This window comes from Microtus oregoni, unplaced genomic scaffold (genome assembly GCF_018167655.1).
Source record: "Microtus oregoni isolate MIOR12 unplaced genomic scaffold, Mior012 000003F_ref0000135, whole genome shotgun sequence".
In the NCBI taxonomy this organism is placed as follows: domain Eukaryota; kingdom Metazoa; phylum Chordata; class Mammalia; order Rodentia; family Cricetidae; genus Microtus; species Microtus oregoni.
In genome coordinates, this window is record NW_024543062.1 from 42079812 (window position 1) to 42096906 (window position 17095).

Here is a 17095-nt window from a genome sequence, read left to right on the forward strand (position 1 = left end):
GCACATGGAAGAGACATCTACAGTGCAAAAGAGGCAGCTTTTCCGGTTTCCTTCCGACTTTTGAAAGGGCTTAACAAGCTGAGAGGAGAACAGTGCAGTCTGACTCACTGATGCTTGATTAGCTGGAATGCCAACTCTTCGTTCAGCTATTAAACTTGAGCACAAGTCAATGTCTCTTCCTTCTCCCACCCTTCCCACCCCTCCCTCATGCAAGGCCCAGTCAATCTTAACCTTGTCTCAAAAAGGTTAAATGAAATACCATCCATCTTAGAACAATTTCACTGAGGAATAATTTTTTCAGTGGTGTGTGTGTATGCGTGCATGTTGATTTCTGCATATCTGATGATCTGGAAAAACAATCTGAAATGGAGAACAAAGATAAAATGGGTACTTTTCGTGGTGGCAAAATGTCAAAGGCCTTGGTGAATAGTTAAAAAAAAAAAGCCAAGCTTTTGTTCACAATACTTCAAGTCTTTGAATACAGTGTGGGGAAAAAAAATAAATAAAACGTCTAAAACGGTGACTGGAGATTCTGCCCTCTTCTTCCTGGGTTTTCTTCTGATTATTTAACTTAGTCTAACCAAGTAAAGCTGATCCAGAGAGAGCTCTGCTAGGTCCACTCACTCCCATCCTCACTGACCAGCACAATATTGCTCCTGTGGCGGCCACACCTCGTGCAGAGAAGCGGCCTTTGAGAACGTCTGGGTTTGGATGCGCCTCGGTCTCGGGGCTTCCGTCACCACAGGGGCGCGGGCCCCTCCGACGCCCCGTAGAGTTCCGCGAGTTTCCGGAAGCGGGGCCCCCAGTCTGTGAGGAAGTCAAAACTCTGCTCCGAGTCCGAGGTGGCGGACTGCAGGGAGCTGAGCGAGCCGGCCACGGAGCCATCCCCCTCGAACATGTAGGTCTGCAGCGAGTCGAAGGGCGGCGCCCACAGGTCCATGTCGGCCTCGTAGAGCTTGGCCAGCACGTAGCTGTGCACCGTGCTGCTGACGGCGCACGTCTGAGGCACGTAGCGGGAGAGGCTCTCGATCTCGGGGAGCATGTCCTGCCGCGCCTTCGGGGCGCCCGCCTGCGCCTGCGCCTCGCGCGGGTTCCACATGGCCGCGATGTCGAAGGCCTCCGTGTCCTCCTCGCCGCCGCCCTCGTCGTCGTAGCGCACGATGTTCTCGTGGATGTTCTCGTCGTCGTCGATGATGTAGGGCTGCTTCTGGTGCCGCCTCATGGACAGGATGAGCAGCACCAGCACTGGCGGCACACAGAGAAAGGCACGAGTCAGTCCCTGGAAACAGTGGCAGCCAGGGCAAGCTCTGGGCATTTCAAACCCCAGTTACTTAACCAGCTCAGGCTGACTCCCCCTCCTGCATTGTTATATTAGGAGCTCCTGGGCAAATGAGGCTTTCTGTTTCTTCAGTTGATTCGTAAAACACTGCACAGCTTCATAGAAGCCTGTTGCTTTGAAAGTCTGTGTAGACACAGAACCAACCGGTATGAAATCCCACTAAGATGCCACAAAGCATGTGCCCTGCTGTAGAAGATATGCACCCTGCTTATAGAATAATGAGTTTAGTATACATTTATTATAACCTAAAAGTCGCATGTAGGTGAGGTTGGAGGGTGTAGACATTCTGCTTTCTTGCTTTAGCATCTTAACAGGATTCCACTATAACTACAACCATATACTGAGAAATAATGAATGTAGACACTTACGGTAGGTGTCAGCAAAAATAATTGTCTTTTTATGCCCCATTCAAAAACTAACAGCATTGTGGGTAGGGGTTTATCGGACTCCAAACCTAACCAAGGAGCTTTGGTGTTTTCTTCAGGAGTCTGGCTCCTGGTGGGTCAGCCTTGATCCAGAAAAAAGCTCTGCACTAGAATATCTGGATGCCACAAAGTGGAGTAGTTGGGTATTTATTTATTTATTTTAAAAAGGACACAAAGTTGGGGATGCGGTGGGAATATGGGTAGACCTAGGAGGAATTTAGGGGTGAATATATATGATTAGGATATAGTGTATGAAATTCTAAAAAAATAATGAAAAGATTTTTAAAAGCTTGAATGACCCTTTAAGTCCAATAATTTCGATTCCTCAAAAAGACCTTTAATTAGAGGGGTATTTGTGACTTTCTGGAACCAGTGGTTTTCATGGAAGAGAAGGAATGGGCAGAGATGTTTTATATAGTTCAATGTGTTACCAGAGAAGCGCCTCACTATTAGATGTGCTGATGAAGGTTTGGGTAAAATTTTATCCCAACAAATGCATTTTTCCCTAGGTGTGCTCATTAGGGTTAAAGGAGAGAGAGACAATCCCATTGAACTGTTTATCGCTGTAGCTGGAAGCATTTTCCAGGAAGAGTGTTGCGGCTTCGGCTCTAGCACCGCTATTGATTTTCTCCTGCTGTGCTTTGTTGCAGCCGGTGAACAGTGACAGTTTGACAGCACTGCAGAATAAACCGCAGTTCCTTCGAGGATGGTGGCAATGGTGGTGTGTTGTTGTCTGTGTGCTACAAGGTTACTAACTAAGAAAGCTCACAACAACAGATCTAAAATGTGTGCTGAATACAAATTGCAGTTAGTGATGTTAGCACCTAATATTTCTGTGACTGGAATTAATTGGTGACAAAATGCATAATCAGAAAATAATGAATGGCATACTCTTGCATATTTTCTCTATGTGTAAAACTATGTGGCTTGGACAAGAGCTGCAGGATTTCAGGAAAAGTGACTAATAGGACTCTAAGGGACTGGGTGGGAGGTTTGAACTTAGTGTGAAAGACTGGAACGTGATTTGGATTTAAAATAGCATAGAAAAAATGGGTTTCTAAGTGACATTCATATCTGTGAGGTACAGCGAACACTAAACATATATTTTAAAAGGCTCTGCTAAATGACAAAGAAATAACATTGATTATAACAATTCTAACATGAACTTGTCCTTACGGAGTAGCTGTGTTAATGAGATTACTGTTAATATAAACTAAGTAATGATGAAAGCTGTCTTTGGGTCACAACTATTGCTAATAAAGTAGAGGCAAGGCTGCTGAATTCTGCTAGAAATGCTGGGAAAGAAGGCACTTGTGTCATGTGCTAGCGGTAGTAGGTATTTTAGATGCTGCTAGGAAAGAAAATGGAAAACGTTTTTAAGTGGCCAGGCATTGTGTGTGTGTGTGTGTGTGTGTGTGTGTGCACGCGCGCGCGCGGGTGCATGCGTGTGTGTTTCCAGTTACTAGGTTGTCTGGGCCTGGAGGATCACATAGCATAGGAGCTTGGGAGTTTGAGGCCAGTATGGGCAATATCATCTTTAAAAAATAATAATAGTTCGAGACCAGCCTGGTCTACAGAGCTAGTTACAGGAGAGGCTCCAAAGCCACAGAGAAACCCTGTCTCGAAAAAACAAAAAACAAAATAATAATAATAATAATAATAATAATTCCAGCCAGGGTAGCCTAAGCCAACTTTGGATTTTACCTCTCCCGCCTTCCCTCCAAATCTAATCACCTAGTTTCTCCAGTATCACCCCCAGAACTTAGCAGACCACCAGCTGCGGCCTCTCTTCTTTTCTTTCCCCATCTCCAGTGGGTCACACAGGCCTTTTCCTCCCCCTCTCTTGTTTTATCCCAGCCTCCAAATCAAGCATTCTTTTTCCTGGGAATGCTCCAGGCAAACCTGCCAGGAAAGCAATTAGGCCATCTAAGAAGGTAGGCAAGCTTCAGATCTTCAGTCTCCCTCTTCTCCTCCAAATCCAATTTTCTAGTCTCAGCCCCAGCTCTGTAGCAGATTACCCTTGGGGCCTCTACTCACTCTCTGCCCTGACTCAGAACTAAACAAATCCTAGTGGAACAACCTGCTAACCTCCCACCTGTGAATTCCTCAGCTTCAACTTTCTTAACCATCTCCATTCCCAAGTGTCAGCTCCCAATACCTAGAAACACATTTACCTGAAATCCCAGCGGCACATATGGCAGGATCCCAGAAGAATTTCCTATCAGGCAACATACAACCAACACAACCCCCTAAAAAACAGAGCAACAAAAACCAAGGGACAAAACACTCACCCTGAAAAGACAAGACCAGATATCAGCACCCAGAATTACAATCATACCAAACCCAGATGCCTAGACCTCAGTGCAAATACACAGTAACGGGACTAAGATAGAAATCAAGAAAGAAATGAAAGATTTCTATAATTGAATGAAAAGGAAACACAGCATATCCAAACTATGGGACACAACGAAGGAGATTATAAGAGGCAAGATCATAATACTAAGTGCCTACATAAAATAAAAACAAAAAATGAAGAGATCTCATAATAGTGACTTTAACAACACTCCTGAGAATTCTGAAATGAAAAGATGAAACTACACCCCAATACACCCCAAAGGAGTAGAGGTCATAAAATAATCAAACTCAGGGCTGATAGCAGAAAACAAAACAAAACAACCCCACAAAAAAAAAAAAAAACAACTCACAAACAAAATCAATGAAACAGAGTTGGTTCTTTTAGAAAATAAAATTGACCAGTCCTTATCCAGACTAACTAAATGGCATAGAAAAGATCTAAATTAACAAAACTAGAGATGAAATGAGGAACATAATAACACACCAAGAAAATCCAGAGAATCCTACAGACATAATTTAAAAACCTGTACTCCAACAAATTGGAAAATCAAAGAAATGGATAATTTTCTCAATAGATACCACTTACCAATTTAACTTGAAGTCAGATAAACATTTTAAAAAGACTTACATTCCTTAGTGAAATAAAAGCAGTAATTAAAATTCTCTAAAACAATAAATGCCTAAGGCTAGGGGGTTTTAGTGTAGAATTCTACCAGACTTAAAAAGAGCTAAGACCAATACTTCTCAAATTATTGCACAAAGCAGACACAGAAGAATCATTTTCCAACTTGTTTTACAAAGCCACAGTGGCCTTGATACTTAAACCACAAAAATTCCAATAAAAAAATTACAGATCAATTTACCTTGGGAACATAGATGCAAAACATTCTCAATATAATATTAGCATCCTGAATTAAAACACATCAAAACCACCATCTATTGTAATCAAATTGGCTTCATTCATAGATTCAGAGATAGTTCATTATACATAAATCAATTAATACAATCCACTGTATAAACAAACAAATACAAAAACCACAAGATCATCTCATTAGATGTACGAAAAAACCTGTGACTAAATCCAACACCTCTTCATGACAAAAAGTCCTAGAAAAGTTAGAAATATAAGGGATATACATCAACATAATGAAGGCAGTTTACAGCTATCCCATAGCTCACATAAAAACAATAGAGAAGAACTCAAAGAAATTCCACTAAAATCAGGAACAAGACAATGTTGTCCACTCTCTTCATACATTTTCAATATATGGTACTTAAAGTTTTAGTTTCAGCAATAAGACAACCAAAGAAGATCACTGGTACATGAATTAGGAATAAGTCAAATATCTTTGCAAGTTATTTGATAGTATACATAAGTGACCCAAAAAATTCCACTGGGAAACTCATACAGCCGATAAACACTTTCAGCAGAGTAGCTGGAAACAAAATTAACTCACAAAAATTAATAGCCTTTCTATTCACAAATGACAAATAGACTGAGAAAGAAGTCAGTGAAACAACACCCTTCACAACAGCCTCAAATAATACAGAATATCTTGGAGTAACTCTAACCAAGCAAGTGAAAGATTTGTATGAGAAAGATTTGTATGATAAAAATCTTCAAGTTATTGAAGAAAGAAATTGAAGAAGTCTTCAGAAGATGCAAAGATCTCCCATGTTCATCGATTGATAGGATTAACATAGTAAAAATGTTATCCTACCAAAAGCAATCTACAGATTCCATACAATCCCATTAAAATACCTATATAATTCTTCACAAATCTTGAAATGACAGTCTTCAGCTTTATATGGGAACACAAAACCCAAGATAGCGAAAACAGTCCTGAATAATCAAAGAACTGTTAGAGGTATCACCATTCCCTCGTGAAGGAGGTTCTTCTGTCTGTGTTGCTTTCATTGGTTGAATAAAGAAACTGTCTTGGCCTTTTGATAGGGCAAAACTTATGTAGGTAGAGTAGATAGAACTGAGTGCTGGGAAGAAGGGCAGAGACAGAGCGCCATGGAGCTGCCAGGTCAGACATGCTGAATCTCTCCCAGTTAGCCACGACCTCGTGGTGACAATTAGAAATGGGTTGAATCAAGATGTGAGAGTTAGCCAATAAGAGGCTAGAACTAATGGGCCAAGCAGTAATTTAATTAATACAATTTCTGTGTGATTATTTTGGGTGTAAGCTAGCCAGACAGGACGACAAGCAGACCACTCCTCCTTGTACTACAGTGCTATAGTAATTAAAAACTGCATGGTACTGACACAAAAACACACAGTTGGTCAATGGGATTAAATTGAAAACTCAGATGGACCCAGGTGAAGACACCTGTGTACACTGATTTGTGATAAAGAAACTAGAACTATACGATGGAAAAAAAACATCTTCACTGAATGGAGCTGGGCAAACTACATGGCTGCATGTACAGTAATCCTAATAGCTTCGTACTACTGAAGTTCAAGTGAATCAAAGACCTCAAAATAAAACCAGACACACTGAACCTGATAGAAAGTTGGGGATAGCCTTGAATGCATTGGCATAGGAGACAACTTTCTGAACAAAACATCAGTAGTGCAGGCACTCAGATCAACAAATAATAAATAGGACTCATGAAACTGAAAAGGCATGTAAGGCAAAGGGCGGGTCATTCAAATAAAGTGACAAGAATGGGAAAAGAATTTTCCAAAATATATAAAGAACTTTTAAAAAGTGGATAACAAGAAAGTAAATATCCCAATGAAAATTGGGGTACAAAAGGAAACTCAAATGGCTGAAAAACAAAGAAATGTTCAACATCCTGAGTCATTAGGGAAATTTGCAAATCAAAACTGCTTTGTATTTTCCTCTTACAACCGTCAGAATGGCTGAGATCAACAAAACATGCAGGCCAGGATGTTGAGTAAGGAGAACACTTATCCATTGCTGTTGGGAGTGCAAACTTGTACAGCCACTATGGAAATCAGTGTGTTCCTAAGGGAGGTGGGAATATACCACTTTTGGGCATATACCAAAAGGATTCATCCTACCACAGGGACACTTGCCCAACCGTGTTTATTGGTGCTGTACTCAAAATAGCCAGAAACTGAAAACAACCAAGAAATCCTTCAATTAAAAAATGGATAAAGAAAATATGGTACATTTCACAATGGAGTATTACTCTCTCATTAAACAAAGGAAATTTGCATGTAAGCAAATGGAAGTAGGAAAAAATATTCTGAATGAGGTAACCCAGATCCAGAAAGACAAATATGGTATGTATTCACTTATATGGAATATTCGTTGCTAAGTCAGTAAAAACCAAGTTACAGTCTGTGGAAACACAGAGGTCAAGTATAGAATAAGAAACTAGGTGGGGCAGATAGCTCTCCCTAGAAAAGGAGAATATATTAGATAATTATGGATGGATATGGGGGCAGGGCAGAATGGAATGGGAGAATCAGGAAAGGAGATAAGAGAAGGGGTTAGGGAAGGATTATAGGACAAGACAGCTAAAATTAAGGACCAATTGAGGGGTAATACAGAAATCTAATACAGTTGAAACTTCATAAAACATATACATAAATGAAGGTGATGAAAACAATATTGCCAAATAATCAAGGAAGCAGAGCCTCAATTGGCTGTCCCTTGTCACCAAATGAAGTTTCCAGTACTGGAAATGGGTTGCATCTAATGGGTCCCCTAGGAATCCCCAAACACTTGGGCTGTTGCCAACACTATAGGAAGTTCTCCACAAAGAGATGGCAAGACCCCTTTGCTGAAGACAGCCATACACAGCTCATTGAACTTGGAGAAGTAGAGCTAGTGTGGTACGGGTTGGTACTCTGCATGCTACCAAAGGAGAAAAGTAAACATCAACCCAGCTAGAAACCCTCCCATCTTCAATAATGCCCTTTCTTCAAGATATGCTAGTGCGATGGTGTCACAGAGCTTGTGGAAATAACCAACTAATGTTAATTGACTTAAGATCCACTCCGTGAGATGACACTCCATACCTGACACCGCTTGATTGAACAAGAACCCGAGACTAGATTGCCCAGACGCCTAGGGTGAGACCAAATACTGTTCTAGTGAAAGAATGCAACAGTAAAATGACTCCTCACGACACTTTCCTATACTCACAGATCAGTACTTTGCTCAGCCATCAACAGAGAAGCTTTCTCTTGCAGCAGATGGGAACAAATGCAAGACCCACAATCAGACATTACACACACACACACACACACACACACACACACACACACACATCAATGGCATCGTAAACCTGGGAGTTGTGTGAATTGTGTTTAACCAGGGTTGTGCTCTGTAGAAGTAAACAAGTGTGAGACTAGGGGTTTTATGACACTTATGTTTACTTTGACTTCTGGAAATGTCTTTCTCTGTACAATTTAAAAGATGGGTCCTGGTTTATCAACTACATTGTTTCTTGCACAGCACTCTGAGCCAGTCTCATTACGCTTACGTAAAGTACTTCTGTAATGATGACTCTTTGTGGGCCAGGATGAGCTTAAAGTATTTTCAAAAGATAGAAAAAAGTAAGGCCAGGCACCTTGGAAATTTCTCCTGGGAAGAGATTATTTAAAAGGGGAAAAACTCCGGGTTCTTTTTCTGTACTCAAGGTCTTCTAGTGCCACCTGACGGACATTTCAGGAATTGCAGGTAGGTTTTACTTGTTAGTACAGCCGAGAGCCAGGAGCCATAACAACTGTCTCGGGGAGAGGGGGAGTTATTTATGTTCTTTTCTCATAAGATGTAACACTCAAAATACAACCAAAACCCATGTTATATTTTCAAATGCTTTTGAGAATATTCCACAGGCCTATGTAGAAAATCAGTGCAATGCTGACTGACATTTTCTATAGTGAATTTCATTCAGTCACTTGGTGTTTAGGTAAGCTAGAGATAAAAGGTATGCATGGATGTCTTCAATCTATTTTAATTTAAATTCCTAGTGTTTTATATTTTTCACTTGTGGAATAAGCACTAGGAATTTACTCTTAATTACCTCTAACATCTGGGCATTCACATTCAGGAGAAGAGTGTCATCGAGGAAGGGTGCCCCATGCATAGCCTGCCTGCAGTCAGGCTTGGATCTGCTTCTGACATTTGGTTTTGGGCCTTTTGTTCAATCTCTGTGATTTAGCTGCTACTTATCAGAAATGTATGTGAAAATGTGATTATTATATCCTCTCCCACATAATTTTGGTTCTATTGTGTCAATATGAATTTGTATCCCCTGAGGTAAACTATGAAGGTCAGGGTGTTTCTGTCTCATTAATCTCAGTATGTAGTATGGTATTAAGGATTACAATAAATAATTGATAAATCTGTGTTTTCTAGTCTTGCCAAAAAGGCCTTGAGGGAAGGGACTGTCTTCAACTTCTGTACTTTTCTCCACGCTTCGCTCTACCACCTTTTGAAGTAAGCTTGGGAGAAGGCCAATGCCAAGTAGCTGCAATAGGGGGTTAACTGACTCATGGCTAAAAGCATGTGGACTCCACCCCCCCCCCCCCCCACACACACACACAAACAAGGAGCCAGCAACTCACCTAAGAGGACAAAGACGCAGGCCAGGATGGCGATGAGGGCACCCCGGCTCAAACTGACGGGGAGCATATAGGCCTCTGGACTGCAGGACATGACATGGCCGTCGTCGTTGCAGCTGCACACTTGGATGGTGAGTGTGCTGGTACTGCTGAGTACTGGCTCTCCGCTGTCTGCTATGAGGATGGGCAGGTAGAATACACTCTGCTCCTGCTGCCGGAAGCCGGACCTCCTGGTTAGAATCCGAGCGGTATTATCTGAAGGAGTAAGGCATTAGGCAATTAAAAATGAGAACAAGAAAAATGAGCGTGGGGTAGGAAGTGGAAGCCCAACCATTGAGTTAGTCTCCTGGATTGAAGAAAGCAGGGAGGCAGGGCAGAGGAAGAAGAGAGGTTAGAAAGAGTGTGCACCTGCAGCCATGGCGCGTTGGTTTGCCTCAGCACCTAGATTAGGAAATAAAGATTCTCACTTGCTTTCAGGCAAAGCCCTGAGGCCTACGAGAGAAGCCCTTTAGTGAGAGGCTGTCTTACTCTTTGTGACACAAAGTGCCCAGGGCGAACTGTCAGCCTTCAAATCTAACAAAAGTGTCCCGGAAAGCTTGACAGAAATGAACAGTCATTGATGATTTGTGGTCTCTGTTTGTCCCCGCTCAGCCTCTTGCCAAGCCCTGTGCCACTTTCTGCCTCTATGAAAGGAAGGCTGAGGCACCCACATAACTGTGCAAGAGTGCTTATTTTTGCTATTCTGACTGGAATTCATCTTATGCTATTTTCTTTTATGCCTCTTAGTTGACATCAACAACTTCCTGAGGAACCTGCTCATTTTAACAGCACATTTGAGCCCCCCGGGCATATGACACACCTTGTGACTTCTCCTGGCCTGTGGGCTGAGTCTAGACAGTTGATAGGAATTTGGTGACTTCTACTCTAATTTATGTTATGTCTATGGTTGTTTGGCTTGTGTGCTTGTCTGTATTCCACCTGTGTGCCTGGTAACTGCAGAGACCAGAAGAGGGTGTTGAATCCCCAAGAACCAGACTTACAGATGCTTGTGAGCTGTCATGTACGTACTGGAAATTAAACCTGGGTCGCCTGGAAGTGCAGCAGGTGCTCTTAACTGCTGAATTATCTATGCAACCCTGGGGAAAATAATTAGTTACTTTTCTTCCCATTTAAAAGATAAGAATTTAGGATTTTCTTTCTATTTAAAAAGTAAAAATTTTAGCTAAGAGAAAATCATATACCTTTATGAGGTACAGCGTGATGTTTCAGTAGGTTTTTTATTGTGTAATAATTAACTCAGGACATTTAGGCAACCCATTGTCTTTTGTGTGTGTGGGTATATGTATAAGATTGTGTGTACACGTATGTTCACATGTGTGAGGAGACTAAAGGTTCATGTGGGGTGCTTTCCTTGCTCTCCACTTTATGTTTGGAGGCAGAGTCTCTCACTGAACGTGGACCTTTATAGTTGGATAGGCTGGCCCAGTGAGCTCTGCAAATCCACCTATTTCCCTCAACCAGAGTTAGGCTTTGAGACAGGCACTGCCACCCCTGGCCTTTCCAGGTGTGCTAGGCAGCTTTACTCAGGTCTTGCATGTGCAAGAAGTAGTATGCTGGCTTTGTGGGAACCTAGTCTGTTTGGATCCTCACCTTCCTAGACCTGGATGGAGGGGGGAGGTCCTTGGACTCACCATAGGGTAGGGAACCCTGACTGCTCTTTGGACTGGAGAGGGAGGGGGAATGGGGGAGGGGGAGAGAAATGGGAGCAGGGCAGGAGGTGAAAATTTGTAACAATAATAATAATAAAATAAAAAAAGAAGTAGTATGCTGACAAAACTATCTCCCATCTGCCATCTGAAACATTTCTTCTTATGTCTTTGTAATTAGAATACAAAAAAAAAATCATCTCCTGTAGCTATGTGAACTTCACATTATCACTGACTAAACAGAAGATATAACAGAATATAATCCTTCCTTAGCTGAATGGTTAGATATGTTTCTCAAACTCTCTGTGTGGTAGGATGTGTTGATGTTGATACTTATCAAGTATTATATAGTTTTAGATTTAAGAATTTTTGAGTTTATATTTTTAGGTCACCTGAAATAGCTTTGAGTTATAAAGCAAATATGTTGTTTTGCAATGTTGTGATCATTTTTTTCAGAGGAATAATTTGAGAGATGTGGTAAGATGCATAAGAAGTAACTCATGAAGCCAAAAGCAAGATGGATATGGTGGCACATGCCTGTAATCCTGGAACTGGGGCAGGGAGCTGAGGTCAGGAGGCCTGCAGAACATTCTGAGCCAGCCAGGGCCATATAGTGAGGTCCTGCTAAACAAACAAACAAACAAAAACCACATAACTCTGAAACAAAAAAATAAAAAGCTAATATCGTCAACAGAAAATTTTCTGGGTATGTTTCACATAGACTAGAATTTCACAAAATTTGTAAAAGCTTAAAGCAAACATGGCCAGTAAGCGTCAATATTTCTGTTTCTCCTTCCCTTCTTATTTTATTTTTTTTTGTTTATTCTTTTTAGTTTTTTTGTTTTGTTTTGTTTTAGATAGTGTTTCTCTGTGTAGCTTTGGCTGTCCTGGAACTTGAATTCACAGAGATCTGCCTGCTTCTGCCTCCTGAATGCTTGGATTTCAAGACATGCACCACTACCACCTGGCCTCTCTTTTTCTTCTTGAATGTAAGAAAGAACTCTTCTTTCCTACTTTTTTTAAGTTGGGCATAGCAAAATAATTACCTTAGTTGACAAAAGTGAGCAGGTTGGAGCTGGTGTCTGACTTTCCCTGTTCTCTTGCCTTGAAGCCTTATTTGAAAGAACACAAGATTTATGGAGCCTGGGACACAGCTGGATGGGGTGGACAGCCTTCAGGTGCAACTCAGACCTTTCTAATACAGTATTCTCCCATTTATATTTACTTTTCTCCTGTTTATTTGATTCGTTTTGTTTTTGTTTTTGTTTTTAATGATACCAGCTAGGTTTTGATTTTGTTTTCAGTTTTGTTTGTTTTTGGTTCTTTTTTGTTTGTACTCAAGTACCAGTTTTCCTACTTAGTTCATGTAGTGTCTTGTGTAATCTTTGTAACAATTTGTTGGGTTACTGAATGATTCTACCCCTTTACAGTGAAAGAATTAAAACCTAGTTTAATTGCATTTCCTTCCATCACTAAGCTAGATAGTAGCAACGCTGGTACTCGAGCTCTGGCATCTCAGACTCCTTCCATGGTGTCATATAACTGCTCATTTAGTTTCCTAGCACTAATGGTGTCTTAGCTGGTTTCCTGTCTGCTTTACACAAGGGGCATTTTGAAAGAGGAAACTTTAATTGAGAAAAATTCTCCCACCAGATTGAGCCGTGGTGCATTTTCTTGATGATAATTTATGTGAGAGGGCCCAACTCACTGTGGGCGGTGCCACCCCCCGCTGCTGGCTCCGGTGCTATAAGAAAGCAGGCTCAGGAAGCCATGGAGAGCAAGCCAGTGAGTAGTGTTCCTCCATGCCTCTTTCATTCAGTCCATCCTCTGCTTCCCCCACTCCGCTTAATAACTAACTACCATCAATTACCCTTTGTAATTTTAACTGTTTTCAAAATTAAAGTTTTCTCCAAACAAAGCTTGTATGTATGTTTTGGTTTACTTTATTTAGCCTAGATCAAAAGGGTCTTGTTAAGAAAGACTGACATAGAACTGAAACAACCACAAAAGAACAACAACAACAACACAACAGAAGCTCACCCAGAACTTTCTCACATGGCTGAGGCTGGGCCTGCTGGGACTGCATATGTTGGTCATGTTGAATGTTGTTGTTGAAAGTGATAATCGGCTAGGCATGAAGGTATACCCTTGTAATCCAAGCACATGGGAGGCAGAGGCAGCAGAACTGTGGAGGCCTGTGAGGGTCTGTTTAACAGCTTCTAAGCTAGTGAGGTTACAGAATGAGACTTGGTCTCTAAAATCCAAACCCAAATAAAAAGACAAAGAAGAGAAAGACTGGGGATATTGCTTAGTGCTAGAGAGCTTGCCTAGCATGTCAAGGCTCTGGATTTGTTTCATAGTCCTCCCCAACCCTTGCTAAAAGGCCTTACTTCTATTTGTAAAAATATTTACATTTATTTAAGTATTTATTAAGTAATATTTAATGTATGATATTTTATATATGTATATATAAACATAAAACACATTAAATATAATATATAAAAATATAAAAATGTTAAAAGAATGTATTCATATAAGTAATACTATTTAAATATATATATATAAAGTATTTATAAGTAATATTTTAAAAGTATTTACTATTTATTATAAAAAGTGGGGACACTGGATGATGGGAACACGGTATTGGAAGTCCATCTGTTTTTAATAAATCTTTGGAAAAGAAACCTTTGGGATAAATTATCAACTGGAGATTAGGTGTTCACACTTTCTGTTGAAGATGCACTGGCTTCTATTTGGGGAAACCTTTCAAGAGCTGATTCATCTTCTTTTGTTTCAATCCTGTTCCAGTATCCCATCTTTATACGACATTGCCTCCATGGACACGTGCCCAAGGTCACCTTTAAGAAACTTGCAGCTTTTTTTTTTTTTTTTTTTTTGCTGTATGTTGTTTTTGTGGTAGTTCTGCCAGTATGCATGAAAAGAGTGACATCTAGCTGAAAATTTGAAGAAAAAACTTAATGCCTAGCTCTTTTCACCCTAGGGTTTCTTCAAAAACTCAACCCCAAGGAGGATGAAGCTTTTCCATAGGGAGAGTTTTTATATGAAACAGGTAAGTAAATAATTCAAAAGTTTGACTCAATAAGATTCTTGGGGTAGAGATATGGGGGTGGAAGATAAATAAATATTGGGCAAACTGCTATATAAGGTGAATAAAATGCCAGATAGAAATGGTAACCCACTTTTAATCCCAGTGCTAAGGAGGTGCACACAGGAACCCTGGAGCCAGCAGATCAGCTCAGTTAGCTGATTCAGCAAGCTCTGGCTTCAAATGAGAGGTCCTGCCTCTGTATATGACAGAAAGAATAATCAAAGAAGAGACCTGTGGGACCTGAAAAGTGGGCTCAAGATAAGAACTCTTGCAGAAGACTTGAGTTGTGCTCCCAGCACCCGCTCCATCTCCAAAGGATCCCATGCCTTTGTACTTGTACTGGGTACTTCTACTCACACGCACATACACACTAATAAGCATCAAAATCAAAAGGAAGATACCTGATATCTGCTCGTACATGTGAACATAGCACATACCACACATAAACATACCAAAATCTCAGGGTATTTAACTGTAAGTATTCCTTCCATAGACATTTTATGGTAATTAAAAGGCTGAAAAATACTTATATTTATGAGGTTGTAGCAGTAATTCAGATCTTTAACATGGTGTTTGAGAGGAAGAGAAGGCACGTCTGACCTTGTCACTTTTCTTCCCCTTTGTTTTGATTGTTACAAAGCCACTCTTAAGATGAGGGTGTTGATGAGGACCCTAAGAGACACATACATGGATCTAATCTACATGGAAAGTAGAAAAAGACAAGATCTCCTGAGCAAATTGGGAGCATGGGGACCATAGGGGAGGGCTGAAGGGGAGGGGAGAGGCAGGAAAAGGAGCCAAGAAAAATATAGAGATCAATATTAAAAAAAGACGAGGGTGTTGAAGCCCAGAGAAGTGAGGATACCCAAGTCAGTTAGTTGGAAGCAGAATTAACAAAGGGATCTGTCCAGTAGTTAAATGTGTAGTTTCAATTACTGTGACCTTCCTTTGAAGTATAATCAGTTGGAGAAAGTTTTTATTTTCCCCATTTGAGCCCCCAAGTTCGTGCTAAACCCCTCTGCCAAAGAGTGTTTGTTGGAAAGGTCCTAGAAGTCTAATTCCATTAGAGATGTAGTGGAAAGCAAGCCCCTTCTGCAATGGGAACCTCATCTGAGTAGCTTTTTCTGAACCTAAAGTTGTTTGAGGTCAGGCGGATGGTGACTGACTATGGCCTTAGCACCCTGGAGCATTAGACAGGAGGGTCATGCCTTTGAGGCCAGTGCCGTTTGCTTTACAAGATCTTGGCTCCATAGAAAAGTGTATGAATTCTGTGAATACTATTGAGTTCTTGTATTTGCACTTTGCTACCTTTAGTATCTTTGTTGTTAGTATTACCCTTTAATTTAACATTGCCTCTTTTGTTGTGGGGGCTTTATACTCATCCTCCCTTTTGATCTTTGGTTAGAAATGTTACTTCAGGTTTGTTTCTTTTTCTGGGAACTTTAGGTTGTTTTTCCCTTCAGAATGCAAACAAGTTGCTCTGAGTTGGACTCAAGGAAGAAAATTTATCATTGTGCTTTGAATAGTGTCTTTCACAGAACAAGCATCAACAAATATCTGTAGACTGATGGAGGAATGAAGGTTTTAGAGACAGCAGGGGGCACTCTTTGTCTTTGATGTTATGAAACAACACTTTGTAACTACAAATTAGCATTAATGCCCTGCTATTAGAAAACCTGAAAACTTGGTACTGTGAGTATGGTCTAGTAACTCAAGATGTCCAGTCTGAGCAGGAGAAAAGCACAGATAGTCCCAGGTCCATTGCTTACCTTGGTTGTCCCTGACCGTGAAGTTGGGGTTGTTAGCAGCTTCAGGAGCCAAACTGTAGTAGAAATGCTGACCATTGTGAGGGTCATCTTGATCCACAGCACTCACTGTCTGGATGAGCTGAAGCAGAGATGTGAGTTCAGGGTGAGTTGGATCCAGTGGAAAAGGCAAAGCCTAGACACTGATTCCAATAGTAAGTCATTTCACAAAGAGAAGATGTCCTGAAGCTAACCTGGAGACCCTCCACGCTGTCAACAGTTCAGGATTAATTAAGCATGTTCTTGATCCTCAGTATGTTAGTAGGTAAAGAATAAGTGTGGCCTACATGTTTCAAATGGATTATATTCCTGCAGTTTGGCCAGTTACTTTAAAGTGTTTTAAAGTGAAGAAGTGAAAGAAGCATGGAGTGTCACAAGGTCCTAGGTGTCCCCAGTTTTCTCCTCTCACTCTGTCTGTATCCCATCATCAAGTAAGTATTGACTAAATTGACTGAATTGCCATCTCTGAGAAACCCAGGTTTAAAAATCATCACTATCATCAGGAAATAAACAGAGCAGTGTGGATCTATGGATTGTGTGTGGGAGGGCATGGGCCACAGGACAGGCATGTTCTGTTGGCAGGAAGGGACTTAGAAAGGGTGTGGAGCTATGGATTGTGTGTGGGAGGGCGTGGGCCACAGGACAGGCATGTTCTGTTGGCAGGAAGGGACTTAGAAAGGGTGTGGAGCTATGGACTGTGTGTGGGAGGGCGTGGGCCACAGGACAGGCATGTTCTGCTGGCAGGAAGGGACTTAGAAAGGGTGTGGAGCTATGGACTGTGTGTGGGTGGGCATGGGCCACAGAA

General features: G+C 41.1%; 1 protein-coding gene across 4 annotated transcripts in view; it reads right to left on the bottom strand.

Annotated features, from left to right (window-relative positions):
* Positions 1-208: 208 nt before the first annotated feature.
* The window catches only part of Cdh20 (cadherin 20), a 250098-nt gene continuing 233211 nt past the window's right edge, over positions 209-17095 (bottom strand). For all 4 annotated transcript variants that reach the window (XM_041648982.1, XM_041648983.1, XM_041648985.1 and 1 more), the window contains exons 10-12: positions 16255-16372; positions 9674-9925; positions 209-1245 (exon numbers count right to left, since the gene is read on the bottom strand). In XM_041648982.1, coding sequence (XP_041504916.1) covers positions 737-1245; positions 9674-9925; positions 16255-16372 — 879 coding nt within the window. In that variant the 3' untranslated portion in view covers positions 209-736. The remainder of the gene's footprint in view (positions 1246-9673; positions 9926-16254; positions 16373-17095) is intronic.